Source organism: Odocoileus virginianus, chromosome 29 (genome assembly GCF_023699985.2).
Source record: "Odocoileus virginianus isolate 20LAN1187 ecotype Illinois chromosome 29, Ovbor_1.2, whole genome shotgun sequence".
Lineage (NCBI taxonomy): Eukaryota > Metazoa > Chordata > Mammalia > Artiodactyla > Cervidae > Odocoileus > Odocoileus virginianus.
The window spans coordinates 25,864,184-25,888,048 of record NC_069702.1 but is presented as its reverse complement, the minus strand read 5'-3'; the positions used below and the strand labels follow the sequence as shown (position 1 = coordinate 25,888,048).

At 43.9% G+C, this 23,865-nt stretch overlaps 1 protein-coding gene across 1 annotated transcript in view; it reads left to right on the top strand.

The window, feature by feature from the left end:
* The window catches only part of PARM1 (prostate androgen-regulated mucin-like protein 1), a 122,500-nt gene that overhangs the window by 86,733 nt on the left and 11,902 nt on the right, over positions 1–23,865 (top strand). Inside the window, exon 3 of the mRNA XM_020904120.2 lies at positions 15,265–15,343. Within this exon, the coding sequence (XP_020759779.2) occupies positions 15,265–15,343 (79 nt within the window). The remainder of the gene's footprint in view (positions 1–15,264; positions 15,344–23,865) is intronic.

Here is a 23,865-nt window from a genome sequence, read left to right as displayed (position 1 = left end):
CTGACTGGTCCGTTCATGTCCTCTCCTGCACCAACCTACCATCTTTCTGGTTCTCCACACAGAAGCCAGAATGATAATTAAACACAAATCTGATCAAAACACGTGTAAGCTCACTATCACCAACATCCCAGCCCCTCTGGGGCATCCACTGCTCTTAGGATGAAATCTACAAGCCCCCCAGAGCCCTAGCAGGGGCAGGGCTCTGCCCACCAAGCCCGCCTCATCTCAACGCCTACCCCTCCGTCTCTCCATCTCCCAGGCCAGCTCTCTCCTGGCTCTATGTACCTGTGACTCTCCCTCTTGTCACGGGGCCTTGCTTAGCCTGGATGCCTCTACCTGGAACCTTCCCACAACATGTCATCACTTCACCCAGTGAATTCCAGTTCACTCCCCAGGTCTAGACTCAAACATCTCCTGTTCAGGAAGTCTCTGCTGGGGCCCCCAGTCCAGCTCTGGACTGTCACAAATTCAAGTGTTACAAACTTACAATTCAGTTCTTTGCAATTTACAATTCAGTTCTTTGCTTATACCTTTACTTGTGTGGCCCTTTGTTCACAGCTTACACTGCTTTTTCAGGTACATGATGGAATGGGTGTTGTCTGTTTGGGCTCATAAGTATATCCCCAGCACCTAATAGTGTCTGGCTCAGTGCAGATGCAAAATAAATGTTTGATGAATGAGTAAACAAATGACTTTTAATGACTAAATACCAAGCTTTGGACAATAAAGACGTATATTCACTTCACCTCATAAATTCTAAACTTTGAATTGAAAATGAAGAGAAATTAAACATTTTTACATTATCTTAATCTGTTTTGTCTACTATGAAAAAATACCATAAACCGGGTGATTTAACCACAAATATTTATTTCTCACAGTTCTAGAGCTTAGGAAGTTCAAGACCAAAGCACCAGCATTCCTAGTTCAGAGCTGGGGACTTACTGCTATGTTATCCCACAGCAAAAGGGCTGAGGGCGCTCTCTGAGGTCTGTTTCATAAGGACACTAATCCCTTTCACGAGGGCTCCACCCTCATGACATACAAACCTCCCAAAGGCCTCGGCTCTTAATACCATCACATTGCAGGTTAGGACTGTAACATATAAGTTTGGAGGGTACATATAAATGTTGGGATCCTGAAGACCTGTGCACACCCCTCTAATATACCATCATCGTTGTTGTTGTTCAGTCACCAAGTCACGTTCGACTCTGTGGCCCCATGAACTGTACCCCACCAAGCTCCTCTGTCCTCCACTATCTCCCGGAGTTTGCTCAAATTCAACAGTGAGTCGGTGATGGTATCTAACATTTCATCTTATGCTGTCCCCTTCTCTTTTTTCCTTCAATCTTTCCCAGCATCAGGGTCTTTTCCAATGAGTTGGCTCTTCACATCAGGTGGCCAAAGTATTGAAGCTTCAGCTTCAACATCAGTCCTTCCAAGGAACATTCAGAGTCGATTTCCTTTAGGATTGACTGGTTTGATCTTCCTGCAGTCCAAGGGACTCTCAAGAGTCTTCTCGACACACAGTTCAAAAGCATTGGTTCTTCAGTGCTCAGCCTTCTTTTTGGTCTAACTCTTACATCTGTACATAACTACTGGAAAAACCACAGCTTTGACTGTATGGACCTTTGTTGGCAAAGTGATCTCTCTGCTTTTTAATACATTGTCTAGGTTTGTCATATATTTTCTTGGTCTCCAAAATCACTGTGGAAGGTGACTGTAGCCATGAAATTAGAAGACACTTGCTCCTTGGAAGGAAAGCTATGACCATCATTATAGATGTCTAAAGGGCTGTCTGCCTCCATAATGGGGTTCTACTCACCCCATTCCTACCATGCTTCTCTTTTCCCATCATGCTCACTCCTGTCTTTGGTCCCCGTGGACTGCAAGGCTAACAAGAGTATGAATTGGTTTAAGCCCTCACTCACATTTTTTTCTCTTGTACCCAATTCTTTACACTTAAGCTAAACCTCTAAGCTTTCTTGGAGTTCCCATAAGGAACTCCAACTGTCAGATAATATTTTAGATTTTAAAATATTCTGAATTCTACTACTTTTATTTCTCCTTTGGTTTACTTTTAATTTTTAATTTTTATTTTCTAACCCCCAAAACATTTTGTATTGGGGTACAATCAATTAACAGTGTTGTGAGACTTTTAGGTGAACAGCAAGGGGACTCAGTCATACATGCACATGTATCCATTCTCCTCCCAACCCCCGTCCCATCCAGGCTACCACATAACATTGAGCAGAGTTCCTTGGTCTATACAACAGGTCTTTGTTGGTTATCCATTTTAAATACAGCACTGTGTACAGGACCTTCCCAAAGTCCCTAACTAGCCCTTCCCCCACAGCATCCTTTGTTTACTTTTACTACCTAAATCTTAATCTGGCTTTAAAATATTTACAAAACATCCTTTGAAAAATCTATGGCAAGGTAATAAAATCAGCTAGTTACCACTGATGTTGTTATCTAGTAACAATGTAACCCCATCATATATTTTAATTGTCTTAGTATCACCGTTCATTACATTTGGAAAGTTTGTCTCCATGGAACACTTTCTTTCTTTCTTTCTTTCTTTCTTTGTGCTTCAAATATGTTCATCAGTCACATATGACTAAATGACTAAGTGATTTTGGAAATGCTTCACTGAGGACATGCAATTTAGCTTATAAGCACAGCTGATATCATAAATGAATCTATGGCTTGTTGGCTTATTGGGAAAACTTGCTGGAATATCCTGATTCCATATCCAGACTGAACTCTTACTGTAATCTTCTGAATCAAAGGAGCATGTTTTTTTGGTTACAGAATGCTAACAGGAACATGAAACTAGGTCAGTACTAACCCATTGTCTTCATCAGAAAATGTTCTAAAACTCCCACCCCTGTGTGTTGAGTCAGGAATATTGCATTCAGAGAACACATGATGGATGCTAAGTTGACATTGTCCTCAGCATGCCTTGCTTCTCAGGTCCTGGGAAAGAAAAATACTGGCCAACAAGAGACAGCATTTTATTTTACAGTATCTTGCTTTTGCCATCAGACCCACAGCCTTCAGGGATAGAATGCAGGTTCCAAAACTTAAGGTGAACTTAGGTTAAAGTCACAAATCTCAGTAAGTCCATGGAAGGGGGCCATCAAAAACATTTTGCCATGCCTTTGTTTGGTGAAATTATGGGGTCATTTCCAATCCAAGCTCTAGAAGGCTAAAAATGTTACTCGTAGTATAAACTTTGGCATCAGACTGCCTGGTTCAGATCTCACCAATGCCATTGGCTAGATGGAAGACCTGGCAAGTTTATTCATCACTGAGTATCACATTTTCCTCATCTATAAAATGAAGGTAATAATAGCACTCACCTTATAGGATTCTTTTTAGGATTAAATGAGACAAGTATACGAAGAGTCTCTTACATATTTAACACTGAATCAATGTTAGCTATTATTATTATTACAGTTGGGTGTCTAATTCTCAGTGTAGATACCAAGAGTTTGACTCTTCTACACTTTGACTTTTTTTAACTTGAAAAAATAAAGTGTTTGTAAAAACACCTCGAGATTCCCCAAAAGGATTATTACTATAAATATTAGGTAGTCAAGATCCATTTAAGCACCTGTTGATAACACAGTTCAGAAAAGGATAATCCACAAAGTGTGAAAGAGAAAAGTAACTATGTTCACACTGGAAATTAGTAGTTCTTTCATGAAACTTGGAAAATCCAAAGTAAAGAGGTAAAGAGTGCAAACAACTAGAGATTTCTAGCTGGGAGAAAATAATAAATCATGGAGAAGAAAGGACACAGAAGCTGAGCTTGAAGGATTTTGCCCAGGCTCCACTTGCACCTGATGGTGAAGGATTAAGACCTAGAGCATGCCTTCTTTGCTTAACTGGCATCAAAGTTTGGAAATTACTTTCTTGGGAGCCTGAGTCTGGGAGAAATTAAAACTTGGTAAAATACAATCTCCAAAAGCAGGTTCCTACCTGGCCTTAGTGATTAATTACATGGAGGCAAAGCTAAATTAACTAATGGCTCCAGAGAGATCCTCAAGTTCTTGGGCTGTAGTAACTATACTGATGTCTCTGCCCTTGGTCAAGGTGTTGAGACAGGTGACCTGACACTGACTCTCTGCTTCCCAGCCAAGAGTCATTTTTCCATGACAGGCTGGCATACTATTTGGCAAACAGGGTTAGAGCTCTGTCTTGGGCCCTGAGAAGCTCCTCCCTTCCTTCTTAATGCATCCTTGGAACCAAGAAAATGTCAGTGTGGAAAGTATGATTTGCCAAGGCTAGGGAGTCTCAAAGGGATCTGAGCCTTCACCTGCAGACTAGATGAATCTCAAAAAGGGCATACACAAATTTTCTGGTTTATTTTTCTCTTCAGTATTGTTTTATCTGGAGAAGGAAATGGCAACCCACTCCAGCATTCTTGCATGGAGAATCTCATGGACAGAGGAGCCTGGCAGGCTAGGGTCCATGGGTCACAAGAGTTGGACATGACTTAGTGAGTACACCACCACCACCATTGTTTTATCTGTGGTCATGTCTCACTTTCATTGCTGGAATACTAAAGAGATAGAACAACCAAAAAAACATTTTTCCGTCTTCGTGGAGATAAATGGCACCTGCAACACATGATTTGCCCTCTGTGTGGGGCATTTGTAAAAGGGTGACTTCAGAGTGGAGATCCTCAACTTGACCCCTTAAGTTGAAAGTCAGAGGCCACAGATGACTTCTCAGCCTGCCTTCTGCCTTGCAGCTAGTGGTCCCCAGATGGAAAACTCCCAGGGTTCCCAGTATCTCTTTGGTACTCTCAAGGCTAATTGCATTAAAGATAGCAGATAGCAGAGAGATATCAGGATCTATTTTCCTCTTTCTGACATGACTCCTCAGTAGAAATATCTCGGTCCTTCAGTCAAGAAACTTGATGACCCAACATGACACAGCTCACCTGCTCACACTACAGATCAGAATTTTCACAAGAGGAGGAGGAAACTTCTCCTCATCCATGATAAACAATAAAGGGGACTCTCTGATCTTTTTAAAAAAATTAATCTCCAAAAATCTCTCCCATCCCAGTCCCTCAAAGATGACTCAGAGCCAAGACCCCCAATCATGTCAAGGTGTGGTTCTCTCAGCACAGAAGAAGCTATAATTCAGCTCAAGCTGAATTATCTTTAGTATATCAAGTAATTTTAGAAGAGTAATAATAGGCTCATAAAGGGCTTCACCAGTGGCCCTAGGGTAAAGAATCTGCCCACCAATGTAGGAGATGTAAGAGATGCGGGTTAAATCCCTGGGTCAGGAAGATCCCCTGGAGGAGGGCATGGCAACCCACTCCAGTATTCTTGCCTAGAGAATCCCCATGGACAGAGGAGCCTGGCAGGCTACAATCTATAGGGTCGCAAAGAGTCGGACATGACTTAGCAGGCAGGCTTATAAAACCAGGCGCTGAGACTCTGTCCTGTAGGAGAGAATGAGAAGCAGAGACTGACATGTTTAGGAATAGATGTCAGGGCTTAGTTCCTGGCTTCAGGGTTGTTAATGGGTAAGAGACGCCCAGAGACTGAGACCTTTGTACTGTGCTGCATGATGGACAAAACATTTTAAATACACTAATTTGTAAAAGTGCTCTGAGAGCAAAGTGAGTGATTCATCAAAGCTGGGTACACAGTAAACATCAGCTGTGTGAATGATTGAATGAATTGCCACTTTACAGGGAGAGACGGGGCCACAGACATGCTATGGAAGCAGGGAGCCATGAACCAACTTGCTCCTGGCTCTTCAGCTAATGTGTGTATAAAGCCAGTCTCCTAGCCCAGGTCTTCTGGTCACAGAAACAAGTTTAGGAAATCCAGCCTCAAGAGTAGAATTCCATTTCTGCACAGTAACCAGATGAATAGATTTTTAGTAGCTGCTTTTGCTAAACTCCTAAGTGGAAATGCCTACACAGCTCTGCCCAGCTCAGTGCCCGGCATAGGGTAGCAGGGGAGGAAGCGGTGCCTGCCATGACTTCTGTGACCACAGTTGTTTTTCTTCATGCTTTTATTTACTGCTTTTGGCACAATACTAGAGATATCCCCTGAGAACTGTTGTGAAGTCAAGACTGAATTCAGCCTTTAAGGAGAGACTGTGAATACCATTCAGATGGAGGGGTTTCGGAAAGAAGGCTCACTCCCAGACCAAAGAGCTCCTTTTGGTCTGGGGAGCGCCAAGCGAGAGGAATGCCCCCTGACATCATGCTGATGGCAAGCTGCTGTGTGGGTGACCAGCTTTTCCTGATGCTGTGGGGAAGAGGAAGAGGAGCAACGTTTGATCTTCGTAGAAACCCAGCCTAGTTTGCGTGACAGGTGTCAAAGGCGAGCTGGGGTCAGGCGACCTCATCAGGTAGTTATAATCAGGAGGCTTCATTTGTGTTGGGAAAGATTGTAATTGCAAGTGAAGTGGAGAAACTTTAAAACTATGGTAACCAGGACCTGTGCCGACTTGTGTGCCCCAGCTGGCATTAATTACAAACCTGCGCTCCCTGCATCATTCAAGTACAGCTGACGTGCCTGCAGGAGAGAGAAATGAAGGAAAAAGAAACACGCGCTTGCTTGGGCAAATGCAAATCTTTTGTTATCTCAACAGAGATTTGTGTTTCTTGTATAACATTTTTTTAATTCTATGCTCTCCAAGTAGGTAAGATACTTTTTTAAACTGGGCTATAGTTGTTTTCCAATATTGTGCTAGTTTCTGCTGTAGAACTAAGTGAATCAGCCTTATGTATACATATATACCCTCCCTCTCGGGCCTCCCTCTCACCCCTGCATTCCACCCCTCGAGGTCATCACAGAGCGCCAAGCTGAGCTCCCCATGCTATCTAGCAGCTTCCCACTAGCTATTTATTTTAGACACGGTAGTGTATATTTTAGACAAAAATAAAGCCAGTCCCCGAACCAGTGCTTCAGATTACAGGAAGTAGAAAAATACAGGTATTAGGGATCCTGCCCCAAAGTTTGAATCCCAAGTCTGTCCACTGACCATTTCTGCAAATTAACTAGCTTTTAGGAGAAAGTCTAAACGTGAAGTAAATGATTCCAGTTGTGGTAATATTTGACTGATTTTGATAAAGTTCACCTCTGCCATTCTGTGTAATTTATTGAGCAGTAATTTAATGATTTAAGGCTACAAGAGGAATGGTGCAGTGGAGAGGACTGAGACAAACTTAGATTGTGCTAATTAAAAACAATTCTGTGGCATATTTGCATGCAAGCTCTATGCCTTATAAGGGAGTTTTAATTTTGTATCATAACTACTTACAAAGTTCAGTTTAACAAATAACTACACTTTAGAAGACTCAGTTCTTTTATGAGTTACTTACTTTGGGTCTAGACAAATAAAGAAGTACACTTGGTATCCTTAGCTTCTAAGGGACTTTCAGTGAAGAGAGTTTGCAGAACATGTTCACAGAAAGCTATGAGTCTAACAGTGTATTTCACACGTCTTTATCTTAGATGTATCAGCATAGCTACCCACAGCTACACCAGTCACCACTAGTTACATACTAGAATAAGTTTATGGATTTGTGCCATACAAAGGGAAAGATCAAACATCTAGAAAAAGAGGGTTCAAGTTGAGCAGACATCATTGGGGATGATTTGCAAGACATAGTTGGACTTGAAAAGATTCTTGCGAATCCTGCCTCTGGCCAGAGCACTCCCATGGTTCCCACCCTCCCACTGCCTAGTCCAAACAGCACATCTGACTTTCAGAATTCTCCATAGTCTGGTCCTGAGTACCTAGGCATGTCATGGTCCCTTTCTGTTCCCATCACACCCACTTAAGCTGACTGCAGCCTTAGTTTTGTCACCTCTGTAAGTTGCATCTCTCCTCCATTCCCTCTGTATCTCAGTCTCCTAACCCACAGTGTGAAGGGACCAGGCTCACAATGGTCCCCTTCATTCATGCTCCTGTGCAAAGCACATCCTCCCATGAGATCCTACCAACAGCCGCACTAAGTGGAAAGGACAGGGATTATCCCAGTTTTCAGGTGAGGACATTGGTTGAGGTGCTTCTATCTTCAAAGTAAAAGTGTTATTGCTCAGTTGTGTCTGACTCCTTGCAACCCCATGGACTGTAGCCCACCAGGTTCCTCTGTCCATGGAATTCTCCGGGCAAGAATCCTGGAGTGAGTTGCCATTCCCTTCTCCAGGGGATCTTCCCAACCCAGAGATTGAACCCAGCTCTCCCTCATTGCAGGCAGATTCTGTCCATCTGAGCCACCAGGGAAGCCCTCTGTCTCCAAACTCAGTGCTAATCCTTCAGACCTGAAATGTTAGGTGTCTGTCTCCATCCAGCTGTTTCTTGCCTCACACCTTCAATACTGTCTGTCCAAGTCCTGCTCGTCCTTTAGAGAACAGTTTCACTCCCATCTCTGCTCTACCCAAGCTGTTAGAGACACACAGCCTCCCCCAAGTCAGAGGCAGAAATACAGAGTTTGCTGCCACCCACCTCCCACTTTAAGTACCCACCTGTTTGTCCATCCCATGCTACACTCCCCTGTGAGGTCCCCAGACTTTTGTCCCCACCAGTGGGTGGTGAAACCTCAGATCCCTGCCTATTGCGTCTTTCCATTGGCATCATCATAGCCCAAGAGAAGCTCGGGGAACTCCATCAGGAGATTGATTCATAGCTTGTGGGATTGGTTTGAGGTCAGAGGAAGATAAGCTTCATTTCCTCTGGTTTGGGATAGAGTGGTCAGAAACACAGGGGTAAAATCCTAGCAGAATTCAAGGCCAGAAGTCAAAGCGACCTTCAGTAGTATAAAATTAGGATCCACCTAGATTACAGTGTCCAAAAATGGAGATTTTCTTTTTCACGTTTTCTCCCCCATATCACAACCTACACACACATGCATGCATGCACACACCCACAGGCACACGACCAAAGCAAATCACAGCCCCCACCTACCCTGTGTTGTTGCCTATTCTGCAGTGTAAGCTTTAGGTGACACTCCCAGTAGAGTTCTGGACCACAGAACACACTAGAAACTAATGACCTGGCCCTCCTTGGGCTGCTGTTCTGACTGGTGTCTGCTCCTGACTGGTCCTTATCCCCATTAACCAGAATCATTGAGCTTCAGTTCATCTTCACCAGGACCCATATGAGGACCCAAACTCCCACATGGCCCAGAGTTGGGCCCTGATTCCTGGACAGCCAACAGAAGGCAGACAGAGAATGGGCCAGAGCAGCAGCTTTTATTTTCAAGTGGACTCAGATCTAATGTGCTTCTCTTGTAATGCAGGAGACTTGAGTTGGATTGCTGGGTTGGGAATATCCTCTGGACAAGGAAATGGCCATTCACTCCAGTATTCTTTCTTGGGAAATCTCATGGGCAGAGGAGCCCGGTGGGCTCCATACCATGGGGTCACAAAGAATCAGACTTGACTGAGTAACTAACACTTCTGTTTCACTTTGGGATCTGATATAGGGTCCAGATGGCAGGAGAACCCAGCAGGTAATAGTGTGGACTCGGGAGCCAGCCCCTGTATCCCAGTCCCTCTAATTACCAACCATGGGCTCTGGGCCCTTAACTTCTCTGTGCCTCAGTTTCCTCATCTGTCAAATGGAGATAAGAAGAGGACCCACCTCACAGAGTTCTCATGAGGATTGCTTGAATCAAAATAAGTGACGCTTATAGAGCAATCCTGGCACAGAGTAAGTGCTGGTTGTCGTAATTTGTATTCTTGTTATTACTCTTACCCTTATTGTTTGGAGGAAGGAGTTGTGACGTGAGACTGTTACTGTAAAGAGGGGAGAGCCCTTCCCTAGTGCAATAAAGGGAGATTAGGGCACACCCAGACGTCAGCCCTCCAGTTCCCTTCCTTACCAGCTGCCCACTTCCGTCCTCCAGCTCATGGACAGACACCTCTTTTTAAAGAAGAATTCATCTGAGACAGAATGTTCCTTTCCTCTTGGTGGCCTTAACTGAAGGAGTCACCACACGCTCTGAAGTGGCCACCTGCTCCTCTTGCTCATTTCTTACCTATTCTCTAGACCAGGAAAAGGAAGGAAAAGATCAAGAACACTGAAAAACCGTCAAGAGGTTTGTTAAAGGCTTCTCTAAATAGATCAGACGCACACACTCATACCCAAGATCCTGATCAAAGCACTTACACACGCATTCTAAACAAGCTGACTGATGAATTTCCAAGGAGAACATAGTTCAGGAGTCATCCATGAATAGCAGCAAGACACACCTTCTTTTGTCACCCTAGAAACATCCCACTGTCATCCCCTTTGCCCCCTGGCTCTCTCAGAGCAATTGGAACTTTTTGGAGGAACCTAGGAAAGCTCTTTCTTTCAGAGGTCATTTGGGTTCATGCCATCACATCCTAATATTCTCATTTCTGGAAATGATTAGCGGGTATCCTGCCAAGAGGTCAGATGAACTGTTTCTTTCATGTTTAAAATAGGGGAAATAAAGAAACCACCTCAATGAAAAGAGCCCCCTCAGAGGAGGACATCTGAGGTTTGGGAGTATTGCTAAGCCCAGGAAGACAGGAAAGCACCTTTAGGACAAGTGACAGGGAAGGAGTCTGGACAGAGCTCCTTTTGAGTGTGTGGGACTCACTGTGTCTGCGAAGGACTCGCTGGAGTATAATAAAAAGAGGCAGGTGTTGGGGAGAGAGAGCCCTTAAAATGATGCCATAGTTTATTCCAGGACTTCACAGGCACAGAACAGACTCAAATAAGGCAAGTGATGCCCTCCAGGGGAGCCCTGTCCTTCGGTAGTCTGATCAAGTCTGACCAGGAGCGTGGTTTTCTGGGATTTTGCTTTGGCTATTTCAAGGATCTAATCGGACTCTATTCAGACAGATATTTCTAAAATAACTCCTCCTGCTCAGCCATCCACGGGGACTCACAGGCACATGGTGGGGTGGTTGGACCACAGCTGTAGCGTCGTGGGAGGAGCCTCTTAGGAGAGTCCTCGGGCACACGGTTCCAAGATGGATGGGCGGGGAGACTGCTGCTCAAGAACTCTCTTAGCACAGTTACTGGCTCAAAAACTGCCGATCACCTTTTTTTTCTTTGTCAAGATTACATTTAATTATTCAACATTTTAAAAATTAATTAAACACCGACAGTGGGCTGTGGCAACTGCCTGGTGCTGAGAATTCAGGGAGATGGCAGAAGAGATGCAGGATGAATGTGTAGAATCCGTCTGGGGAAAGAGAGAAGCAGATACAAAGAACTGAGGACACACAACAACACTTCAGCTTGCTCGGGGTGTCAGGAAAGCTTCCCAGAAGGGTTGTTGTTTATTTGTCATAAGGGAAGCGTAGGAGTTGGCCAAGCTGAAAAAAAGAGTGGGGATGTAACCAGTATGTTAATGATTGAACAGGCAAACCCCAGGAAATCGTCCTGGGTTCAAATGTTAGCTTAATGATTTGCCAGCTTGTAAAATCTGAATCAAGTTCTTAAATCTCTCTGAGCCTTGACTGCTCATCTCTCAAATGGGACTCCTTCTCCTCACCTCATAAAGAGAATTAAATGAGATGTGAGCTGTAAGGTTCTTGACCCAGTGCCAGACCTAAGTAACTACTACAAGTGTAGAATAGGTTATTCTTTAGCCTGTTCTGACTTTTTATCCTGTGTTGTTACAAAAGTTGGGGGAATACGAAACCCCTCTGATAAGCCTGAGCCTTCAGAGATGCCTCCAGAGCTGCTTCTGCTCCATCACAGTCTCCTCATTTTTTTCTCACCCTGCCCCTCCACCTCAGAAGAAGAAAGAGTAGGAAGTGAGGGGAAATTCCAGCTTACTTTAACCAGAACTCAGGGGGAAATGGCATTTATTTTCACAAGGAGGAAATCCAGCCTTTTCAGTTACTATATACAGTTGGGCTCATGTTGGCTCAGCAGTCCCCTCAGATGTTCAGACCGCAATGTCCTGAGGTGTGGAACTTCCCAGGAGGGGCTTCTCAGCAGTTTCTGATGGCAGCAGCTGCCATTCAGGTGAGAGCAAGCTCGGGACATGAGACGTCCCAGGAAAGGGGCCTGATGAAAGCCTTCCAGTTCCAGAAGACCCTTGCCCCCACGGTGGCACCCTCTAAGATGAGCTGGTGGGTGGCAGAATAGTTAATAAACTGGCCCAAGTATTTAAGTATAGTCTATTTTACCTCACATGTTTCATTCTCCTCTTGGGCAATAAGAATCCTCAGAAATGCCCCTTTGCTCAGCTGCCCTCAAGGGCTCATGAGGGGACATCACCTGCTGATTCCAGCTTTGGTCACATGGGCTGTCCTTTATGACCGCAAAGGGTGGCCTTGAAGAGCCTTATTTGAAGACTTGTCTACACCAAGGGCCAGACAGCCACCAGTCAGAGAAGAAATGAGCCATTCTACCTCTCGCTGTATTAAAAAAAAAAAACAATAGCGACATGACTTGGGGAAGTGCTGGGTTTTTTTTTAAGGTTTAGTATTTTATTTTAAATGACAAATTCAGTTTGAATTTCTATTATGACGAATACAATAAATGTAATTCACCTAAACCAAAGCTTTGTGGAATCTCCATTAAGTGTTTTTTTAATTAATTTTTATTGGACTGTGGTTGCTTGACAATGTAGAGAACAATTATATGGATACCAAGGAAGAAAGGGGCAGGGGGTGGGATGAATTGGGAGACTGGGACTGATATATATACACTATTGATACTATATATAAAATAGACAACTATTGAGAACAACCTGGATAGCACAGGGAACTCTGCTTAAAATACTGTGGTGACTGGAAGGAGAAGGAAGGCCAAGAGGGGGGGATATACATTTATGTATGGCTGATTCATTTTGTTGTACAGTGGGAACTGCCTGTTTTATCTTCAATAAGAGGTGGTATATTAAAAAAAATCCAGTAAATCACAGAGTAGGAGAAGATCCAACAGCCTAGAGTTAGGGAAGAAATTCTGGGAAAGGTCAAACCTATGATTTCTTATATTAAACATATCCTGGGGCAAGAGAGAAGGGTCTGACAGAGAAATCAACTATATTCTTTCTCTTCTCCCATTTTTCGAAAGGAGATTAAATTCAGTCAGTTTTCAAAACTGCTCTTAATTGCAATCAGTGTATCTTTTTAAATCCTGAAATACCCCCATTATTTTATTGGGCAGTAATAATCCTCGTTTCTGAAGCTCTTAAAACAGCTGTTAAGAGGCTTCGGTGAACTTTGAATTGTTCTAATTTCAGCACAGTTTGAAGACCAGGAACCTAAGTGCCACCTTTCGAAGAAGGAGTAGAGGTTTTCCATAAGGGGATCTGATCTTGAATTTTCTCTGCTTGATCCAGTCTGCATATCTGAGTGTTTGCTGCCATAATCATATCTTGATAGTAGTAAATGGGGAGTGAGACATATACTGATAATTATGCCAATCTGGCTCTAAACGACTCTAGGAGCAAAGAGATGGGTGTGTGAGTGTTCAGGGTGTGGGAGGTCTGAAATGGTGCACGATGTCAGTCTGTGTAGACGAATCAAGGTCTAGTCTTGGTCTCGATGTTAGCAATTCCTCCTTGGCCTTTTAGAAATTATAACCAGAGGGGGCATGGATGTCTTCTGCTGCCTTCTTTCACCCAAACCTTGGGGGAGTTACTAAAGAGTTCACAGGTAGACTGATTTGCTTCTTAGCTCTGCTCTAATTCCTTTGGTGGAATGACTAATGAGAAGCACAATACACAAAAGCCATTCATAAGAGAGGGAAAAATAGGAGAAGTGGCAAAATAATCTACAAATGGTATATCTCCAAAAATGTGGGGCAGATCCATCACCTTGATGGATCCATAAAAGATGGGCACTGGTCCAGGAAGTCATATCTGGATAGGGCTTTAGCTTGGTGCACGTACGTGGGTGCGTGCATGCTACATTGCTTCCGTAATTCCAACTCTTTGCGACCCCATGGACTGTAGCCCACCAGGCTCTCTGTCCATGGAATTCTCCAGGCAAGAATACTGGAGTGGGTTGCCCTGCCCTCTTCCAGGGGATCTTCCTGACCCCGGGATTGAACCCACGTCTCTTACATCTCCTGCGTTGGCAGGCAGGCTCTTTACCACTAGCACCATCTTGGTGCATAGGGCATCTCATTTAATTTTCTTACGATTATGCAGATGAGTAGAGCAGCTCTTCTTTCTGTAGATAAAGGTGTACATAGCAGGTGAGCCATGTGTGAGTCAACAGGGTTAATAGTCCGCATTCAGACAGCTAATAATGACAGAACCACACTTGAATCTACATCTTCTAGATCTGAAGCTCTTCCCAATGTGTTTAAGAGTCTCATTCATTTGTTCAAGTAGAAAATCATTTCTCAGTGGCCTGAAATAGCAAATGGGGCCCCTAATAACAATTTTAGTGCCAAAACGTCACTTTAACTAAGAGACAAGGGCCCAATTGATTCTTGCATTTCTGAGGTGAAATAAAACTAAAATACATACATTATTAGTCACCAGCTCACACAAAAAGCATGCTGTGCTCCAAAGTAGTCATCTGTGGAAGCAATGTGGTTATTCTCATAAGGTTACATGCTCAAAAGGTTCTGTTTTGTTTTGTTTAAGTTGCCCTAATAGTTGCCTTTGGAGCCAGATTCTAAACTACACAATAAAACATTCATATTACTTTATAATTGTACCTGGTTATTTCTACAAACAAAAAATAGTGTTACCTAACAGTCTTGACCTTATTTTATATACCAAACTTGACTTTATCCTCTACAAAATCAAATTCACCAAGAATAAAAGCTGTGGGTTTTATTTTTTATGATGCTTTGATTTGATGGTGTCGTTAAAATTAGCACATTTCCTACCAAGATGACCCTTTGGAACTGGACGCTGACGTAGCTGTGTGGTTCTGGTTTATTAAAACTTTAATTGCATTATCTTGTCATGTTCTTTGATTAAGCATCCTAGCTCTTCCAATATCTTGCGAGTGCTAGAAAGACAAGCTAAGACATACTAAAGAAGAAAATGGGACTTCAGGAGATTTTAAATCCACTTTGCCTGCAAAGAGCAGCAGCAGTGGCAAGAGATTGGTGGTATTCTTAAAAAGATAATCAAATATTACCGTGGCCTGTTTTCTGAACTCCAGGTCACCCAGGAGGTCTTAATAAACAGTGGCCATTGACTGAACTTAGCCTAACCTGAGAAGTGTTTTGATAACAGAATTAATCCCCTGGGTTTGCTGCAGAATGATCTGAAATGAACACCCTTCCTTCACCTTCTTGCTCTGTTTTCCTCTTCCCCAGGCAGCATCGCCGCCATCACAGTGATGGTCATTACTGTGGTGTTACTGGTGTTTGGAGTTGCAGCGTATCTGAAGATCAGGTAAGACACACCTTCTTCTTCTTCATAAAGAATGGAATTCCAATTTTTCAGGCTCCAGGCTGAGCGCTGTTTTTCTGAGTACGTGTTTCTTGATAAGTGTCTTAGCTCTCAGAAATCTTGGCAGGGAAGTGAAAATGGCCAGCGGCTTGCACCCTGGACAGGAATAGATGGGACGGTATCTGAAAGCTGGCAGAGCAGAAGAAATCAGCAAGAATATACAGCATGATGATGTAATGGAAGGAGAATGAACCCAGAGTCAGGAGACTGGGGCCTTGGTCCTCTGCCCTTAAATCACATCATCACCCTGAGAAAGTCATGTGCCTCCTGAACCCACCTCGTCTTACCCGTGGGGGAGAAAGGGAGGGCTTGATGGTTCCTAAAAATTGATGCTCTGAACACTGCTATGGAGGACAGACTGTCTGCTAGGACAGACTTAGCAACTAAACAACAACAAAAACCAAAGAGAAAGTTGTGGTACTCTGTGAGTCTCCCACTTTTGTTGTCTGTAGGAGTATTAAGTCACTTCAGTCATGTCCCACTCTTTGTGACCCCAGGGACTGTAGCCTGCCAGGCTCCTCTGTCCATGGGATTCTCCAGGCAAGAATACTGGAGGGATTTGCCAATTTCTCTTCGAGGGGACCTTCCCGACCCGGGGATCAAACCCACATCTCTTATGCCTCCTACATTGGCAGGCAGGTTCTTTACCACTAGCACCACCTCAGAAGCCCCCTTTGTTGTCTAGCACTCTGTAAAATCCCAAACTCTCAAAGACCACATTCTTCACACCGAGTGTCCTGCCACCTGCTAAATGCCAGAAGTCGAGCAGCACTCTGGGTGACCAGCCCGTGCAGTGCCTCTGACAGGAACGGGAGGACACGCGCCCCTGTGAGGAGCACACTGCTCCCTGACCCCATACATTATCCTCCCGCCTGCCGGCGCCTGGTTAGAATCGGCTCAGGATCTCCTCTGACCTGTCACTCCCTCCCTCAAACACCCCCAGCGGCCTGCCCCCCGCCTTTAGAATTCAATTGACTCTTCAGCTTGTCCTGGGTTTCTTCATGGACCCACCCTGCCCATGCCTTCTTGCTCATCACACATTTCTCTCCCTGCTAACTGGTGAGCTGCAGTCACACTGGCTTTCTATCCAATTTTTAGGACACGCTAGGTTCCTTGCTTTCTAGGCCCTTGGTTCTTGTGTGTGTGTGTGAGAGAGAGAGAGAGAGACTGACATTTTAATTGGAGTATAATCGCTTTACAATTTTGTGTTCATTTCTGCTCTGTGGCAACATGAATTAGCTATTGTTCTTCAGTCTCTAAGTCATATCCAGCCCTTGGCGACCCCATGGTCTGCAACACACCAGGCAGCCCTGTCCATCACCAGCTCCTGGAGCTTACTCAAACTCATGTCCATTGAGTCAGTGATGCCATCCAACCATCTCATCCTCTGTCGTCCCCTTCTCCTCCAGCCTTCAATCTTTCCCAGCATCAGGGTCTTTTCCAGTGAGTCGGCTCTTTGCATCAGGTGGCCAAAGTATTGGAGCTTAGGCTTCAGCATCAGTCCTTCCAGTGATATTCAGGGTTAATTTCCTTGAGGATTGACTGGTTTGATCTCCTTTCAGTCCAAGGGACTGAAGAGTCTTCTCCAGCTCCTGTCCGAAAGCATCAATTCTTAGGTGCTCAGCCTATGTATACATATATTCCCGCCCTCTGGAGCCTCTCTCCCACCCCACTGCCATCCCACCCCTCTAGGCCATCACAGAGCCCTGGGCAAAGCTCCTTGTGTTATATAGCAGCTTCCCAATAGTTATCTCTTTTTACACACGACAGTGTATATATATATATGTCAGTGCTACTTTCTCGGTTCATCCCATCCTCTCCTTCCCTGCCTGTGTTCACATGTCCATTCTTCTCATTTCTGGCTATTCCTGCCCAGCAAATAGGTTCATCAGTAGCGTTTGTCTTGTTGGACCCTCTCCCAGAGATGCTTTTCTTCTAGTTCTTCCTCAGACATGGCTTTCAAGTGACATCCTCTAGGAGAGGTCCCTCTGTTGGTTTGGTGCCCTTGTTATTTCTTCTCCTAGTGTCTCAATTTCATCCTGGCTATCATCACTATCTGTGATTTCATTTGTTTTTTTATATATTTGTTTGCGTGTCTATTGTCTCTTTTCCCCACAAAACTGTAAGCTGCGTGAGGATCCTGACTTTATCTGTGACCATTTTGCTGGCACGAAGAAGATGCTTAATACATTGAATAAATGAACAACCAAATGTAAGAACACGTGAGCACACAGGCACGGTACTGCACACAGGTGTGCTCCCGTTTTTTTTCTCATCACTGCTGAGCTTCTTCCTCAAGGGGCATGTCTGGGTCTCCACATGGAGCTCATATATTTAGTGTCTCATCTCTAACCACACCTCCCTTCCGCTGCCTCTCATCTTCTCCAGTCACCCCAGCCCAGCCCAGTGCCCACAGGGGAGCCCTCCCCTCCCACTCCCCTTTTATCTCCCTCTATCTTTTGTTCTACACATGAACCAAATCAATCTAATGAGGGTGTCAAGTATGAGAATGCCTTGTAATATCACCCTTGTCTCAGGTACAAAGAACAGGAAAGAAAGGTTTCAAAGAGAAACTGGAATTAAAGTGTCAGCATTATCTGTGTCTAAAGACTTTGTGAAAAGTTTCAGGGTCTTCAGATTTCTTTAAAAATTATCTTTCTCTTCATTAGGTCTGTATTTCCTTGAGCATCAAACAGTTTTACGAATTATATCTTACTCAATGTTACCCTTTTCCGTCTGGCTTAATTACTAGTTTATCACAGTGGAAACACTGCATTTTAATTACGAGTTACACTGGCTTTTATGAACCTTTCTGAGTACTTCATTCCTACTTTGTCACAGAGCTGCTCTTTGTGTTTGGGAGATTCAGGGTGGGATTCAAAAAAAGGAACTTACAGAGAAGCTTTGGAGTCATTTTGGCATCACCGATGGTGAATTCCAAAGGGCTTGGTCACCAAAAGGAAGATGCACACGGACTGTGGTACAAAATAGAAACACTTCCCTCTCTCCACACAAAAATAATGTTGAAATAACCTCAGGACTGTTCCTCTTGACCCCAGGCAAGAATTCAAGCTCACCACCTGAAGCCTGCCTCTGGCCACAGACAAACAGACGAGAACAGAAACTAAGAACTGAGACTCCACTGGGGATCAGGGGCATGTCAGTTTCTGTCCCAGCCCTCACATTTTCTAGCAGGTTCTACTAATACCATCACCTTGGCATGTAACAGAGATTCACTAACCTTGACGTCCCTCCTCTTTAAGATGATGTGCTGGTTTAGTCACTAAGGCGTATCTGACTCTTGCGACCCCATGGACTGTAGCCCGCCAGGCTCCTCTGTTCATGGGATTCTCTAGGCAAGAATACTGGAGTGGGTAGCTATTCCCTTCCCCAGGGGATCTTCCCAACCCAAGGATCAAACGTGGGTCTCCTGCGTTGCAGGCAGATTCTTTACCAACTGAACCACCAGGGAAGCCCCTTTAAGATGAAGACAGTAGTTTTAACTGTTTGATAGCATCATTTGGAGGAAGATGGACGCTGCTTCCCAAGTATGTAGTTCTGCCACCACCACCACCATTACTGTCCTCATCATCAAAGTGGTCAGCTGGAAGGAACCCCAGTAAGACCGTTGCTCTGTAGTTACTCAGCATTAGCCATGTGCCAGGCACTCTTTTAAGCACTGGGGTCATTATCAGTGATAAGACACAGTTCTACCATCTCGGAACTTAGTGGGTTTGGAAAAGTTAGTTAGCAGGTCATTAAAATTGGTTCTAATGAGTGCTGATTAAAATTGTATAACATTTTATTTTAAAAATTTAAGATATATTTTTTCTCCAAGCTTTCTCCACATAATAAATTCAGTGAATGACTGAATTGAACGAGTTGTTGTTTCTCTTCCCCATAGTGCAGATCCTCCTCTTAATGTAGAAAGGCCCCCAGTGGTATGAGTATAAGATTGTTCATTATTTTTGGCACTACAGACTTAAGGATGGATTAAGTGATCAGACCCCTGTTTGGAAACCCCCTAAGGAAAACCCCTTTCTGCTGCTATGTTAATTATTTTGGAAAAATGATAACATACGGAGGTTAATAGCACTCATAAATCTTAAGGTTGTGCTAAAACCCCTTCAAGTGTTACTCTGCCAGATTCTTGGATAGCCCCACTAATCATTAAGAGGCTTCCCAGGTGGCACTAGTGGTAAAGAACTTGCCTGTCAATGCGGGAGACACAGGTTCGATCACTGGGCCAGGAAGAACCCCTGGAGGAGGAAATGGCAACCCACTCCAGTATTCTTGTCTGGAGAATCCCACAGATAGAGGAGCCTGGGGGGGCCACTGTTCACAGGATCACGAAGGGTTGGACCCAACTGAAGTGACTTAGCATGCACTAATCATTCATCCAAAATACATTTGGCTCAGTTGTCCAGTGTGCATACATGCATGTGTGTGTTTATGCATGTGCATACCTAAGGTTAAGTTTGACCTTGCCTGGAAATTTCTTCCATTCCTATTGTCCCAGATTTCTGAGAACAGTAAAATGACAAGAAGTATGCTGTCTGTGGTTTTTCAGCTCATTTAGCAAGAGCAGCAAGCGACTGAAATCACAGCCCATGAAGGAGCCATTAGCGTCTGGCTTGGGCTATAGCCTGGCCCAGCCAATGTCTGGGCCATTGCAGAAGAAGAGTCTGTTTGAAAGGGCAGCCTCATCACCAGAAAAAGGGCCTCCTCCTCCTTGAGAGTTCTGCAAAAGAGTGGCTTGAGAGTTTCACCTCTTTGCCAAATTCTAACTCCCTCCGAAGATGTTGGGTAAACTGATCAGCCATCCGTTTTCACACTCCGCTCTTTAGGGATCCGTGACCACTAGTTTTGTCACATTATCTCCTGCGTGGAGGACCTCATCTCTCTGTAACCTAAGCCACGTTTAGGTGCAGCTAACAAAAATGAACAGCCCAGAACCTTCCAACACTCTTTTCTACTATCCGCCCATGCACTGTAGCCGGTGGGAGTATGGAGTGGAGGGAGGAACATGGGCTTTGTAATCAGGTTAGATCCTGACCCTTCTACTTACTATTTAGGTGGGCTTGGGCAAATTATAATCTCACTGATATTTCATTTCTTCACCTGAAAAAATAGAGCAGATAACATCTATCTTTCAAGGTTGTCTGGCAGAGGAAATAAAGGAACGAATGTAGGCAACCTGGAAAGACCATATTACATGGTGGTTAAGGACACAGACTCGAAGGCAAGTTTATTAATCACTCTGTGCTCAGCTTCTTCCCTTATGAAATGGAACTAGAACACGAACACCTAACTCAGGCTTGTTATGAGGATTAAATTAGGATACAGATAAACATTCAGGTCCCAGGGTTGAAGTGAGGGCCATGGTAGGGTCAGTACTGTCATCATTGTAATTGGCATCATGTGCTTCCTGCTTCGTCGCTAAGCAAAATGGTAGCCACCAACAGCCCCATTCCCTAGGCATCAGGGATTCAAAGGAGAGCAGAGAGGAGAGGAGGAGAAAGATGACGCAGCAGCTCACTTTTCTAATTACATGTTGATGTGAAGACTTCCATGTTCCAGCCTGGCAATTTCAGTTGTGCTTTTTCTAAATGCCTGTGAAGTGGCATCCTCGTGCTGCATTCATTAATAGAAACTATATGTCAATGTATGGCAAAAACCACTACAATATTGTAAAGTAATTAGCCTCCAACTAGTAAAAATAAATGGGGGGGAAAAAAGGTACCCACAAAAGAAATAAAAAAGAAACTATCTCTGCGAAGTCTTTATTCCAGGTCTTGTTTGCAACTTTAAAAGAAAGCAAAAGCCCTGCCTGCGTCTAGCAGAAGGGTGTCTTTAATTAGTGATGATTGAAGAATGAGGTAAGTCGGTTTTGTTTTTGTTTAAATTGGCTCAAAACGGTTCGGCCATGGGATAATCTCCCGGGCGGGAGACCGTATCTGTTACAGTACTGTGGATGCTGCTGTAATTAGGTGTGCCGCTAACCCAGACAGACAACACGGGCTGTTCCCGTCACAAAAACAACTGTGATCTTGATTTGTAGACACAACAGGACCTGGCTCTTAAGGCATCTTGTTAGAAGTAACCTGTTTTGCTTTAAGTCTTCTGGTGATGACATTTTCTACAACTGGATTCCTCCTGGATGTTATTTGGTTTAAAAAGCAGGCCCACAAGGAGCCAGTCATGATGTCTAAGATCTTCTGGCATTCTTTTGCTACACATTGGTCTTTTCAGACCAGCTTTTGGCATTCTGTAGGTCTAGTTGACTTGATTCTCTAACTCAGTGGTTCTCAAATTTCAGTGTGCATGACAGCCAGTGGGCAAGCTTACTGAAAACAGAGTTTCCTGGGTCTCAGCCCCTTAGGTTCTGACTCGTGTGGCAGGGTGGGGCCCGTACACTGGCAGCTCTCAACAGTTTACGGGTGATACCAAAGCTGCTGGTCCAAGGACCAGACTTTAGGTAACTGTACTCTACTTTCACCTCCCAACACTCTAAAAACACTGGGCTCTAAAGTTTCCCAGGTATAATCTTCTATTGCTTCATGCCTTTGTTTTTTGAACATGCTGATCCCTGACTAGAGGTATTTGGTTCACTTTTTTAAAAATTCAAGCATAATTGCTTTCCAATGTGTTGGGTTAGTTTCTGCTGCACAACTAAGTGAATCAGCCATATGTATACAGATAGCCCCTCTCTCTTGGACCCCCACCCTACCCCTCTGGGTCATCTCAGAGCATGGAGCAGAGACCCCTGCACTTCACAGCAGCTTCCCACGAGCTATCTATTTTGCACATGGTAGGATATATGTGGTTGTCCAAGGAGGCCTTACAAATAGTTGTGAATAAAGAGAAGCGAAAGGCAAAGGAGAAAAGGAAAGATATACCTATTCGAATGCAGTGTTCCAAAGAATAGCAAGGAGAGATAAGAAAGCCTTCCTCAGTGATCAATGCAAAGAAATAGAGGAAGACAATAGGAAGACTAGAGATCTCTTCAAGAAAATTAGAGATATCAAGGGAACATGTCATACAAAGATGGGCACAATAAAGGACAGAAATGGTATGGACCTAACTGAAGCAGAAGACATTCAGAAGAGGTGGCAAGAATACACAGAAGAACTATACAAAAAAGATCTTCATGACCCAGATAATCACGATGGTGTGACCACTCATCTAGAGCCAGACATCCTGGAATGCAAAGTCAAGTGGGCCCTAGGAAACATCACTATGAACAAAGCTAGCGGAGGTGGAAGAATTCCAGTTGAGTTATTTCAAATGATGATGCTGTGAAAGTGCTGCACTCAATGTAGCAAATTTGGAAAACTCAGCAGTGGCCACAGGACTGGAAAAGACCAGTTTTCATTCCAATCCCAAAGAAAGCCAATGCCAAAGAAATGCTCACACTATTGCATAATTGCACTCATCTCACACACTAGCAAAGTAATGCTCAAAATTCTCCAAGCTAGTCTTCAACAGTATGTGAACCATGAACTTCCAGATGTTCAAGCTGGGTTAAGAAAAGGCAGAAGAAATAGAGACCAAATTGCGAACCTCGTTGGATCATCAAAAAAAGCAAAAGAGTTCCAGAAAAACATCTACTTTTGCTTTATTGACTATGCCAAAGTGTTTGACTGTGTGGATCACAACAAACTGTGGGAAATTCTGAAAGAGATGGGAATACCAGACCACCTGACCTGCCTCCTGAGAAATCTGTATGCAGGTCAGGAAACAACAGTTAGAACTGGACATGGAACAACAGACTGGCTCCAAATCAGGAAAGGAGTGTCACCCTGCTTATTTAACTTATATGCAGAGTACATCATGCGAAATGCTGGGCTGGATGAAGCTCGAGCTGGAATCAAGATTGCCGGGAGAAATATCAGTAACCTCGGATATGCAGATGACACCACCTTTATGGCAGAAAGTGAAGAAGAACTAAAGAGCCTCTTGATGAAAGTAAGAGAGGAGAGTGAGAAAGTTGGTTTGAAACTCAACATTCAGAAAAATAAGATCATGGCATCTGGTCCCATCACTTCATGGCAGATAGATGGGGAAACAATGCAAACAATGACAGACTATTTTTGTGGGGGTAGGGGGCTCTAAAATCACTGCAGTTGGTGACTGCATCCATGAAATTAAAAGATGCTTGCTCCTTGGAAGGAAAGCTATGACCAACCTAGAGAGCATATTAAAAAGCAGAGACATTACTTCGCCAACAAAGGTCCATCTAATCAAGGCTATGGTTTTTCCAGTAGTCATGTATGGATGTCAGAGTTGAACTATAAAGAAAGCTGAGTGCCAAAGAATTGATGCTTTTGAACTGTTGTGTTGGAGAAGACTCTTGAGAGTCCCTTGGACTGCAAGGAGACCCAACCAGTCCATCCTAAAGGAAATCAGCCCTGAATGTTCATTGGAAAGACTGATGTTGAAGCTGAAACTCCAATACTTTGGCC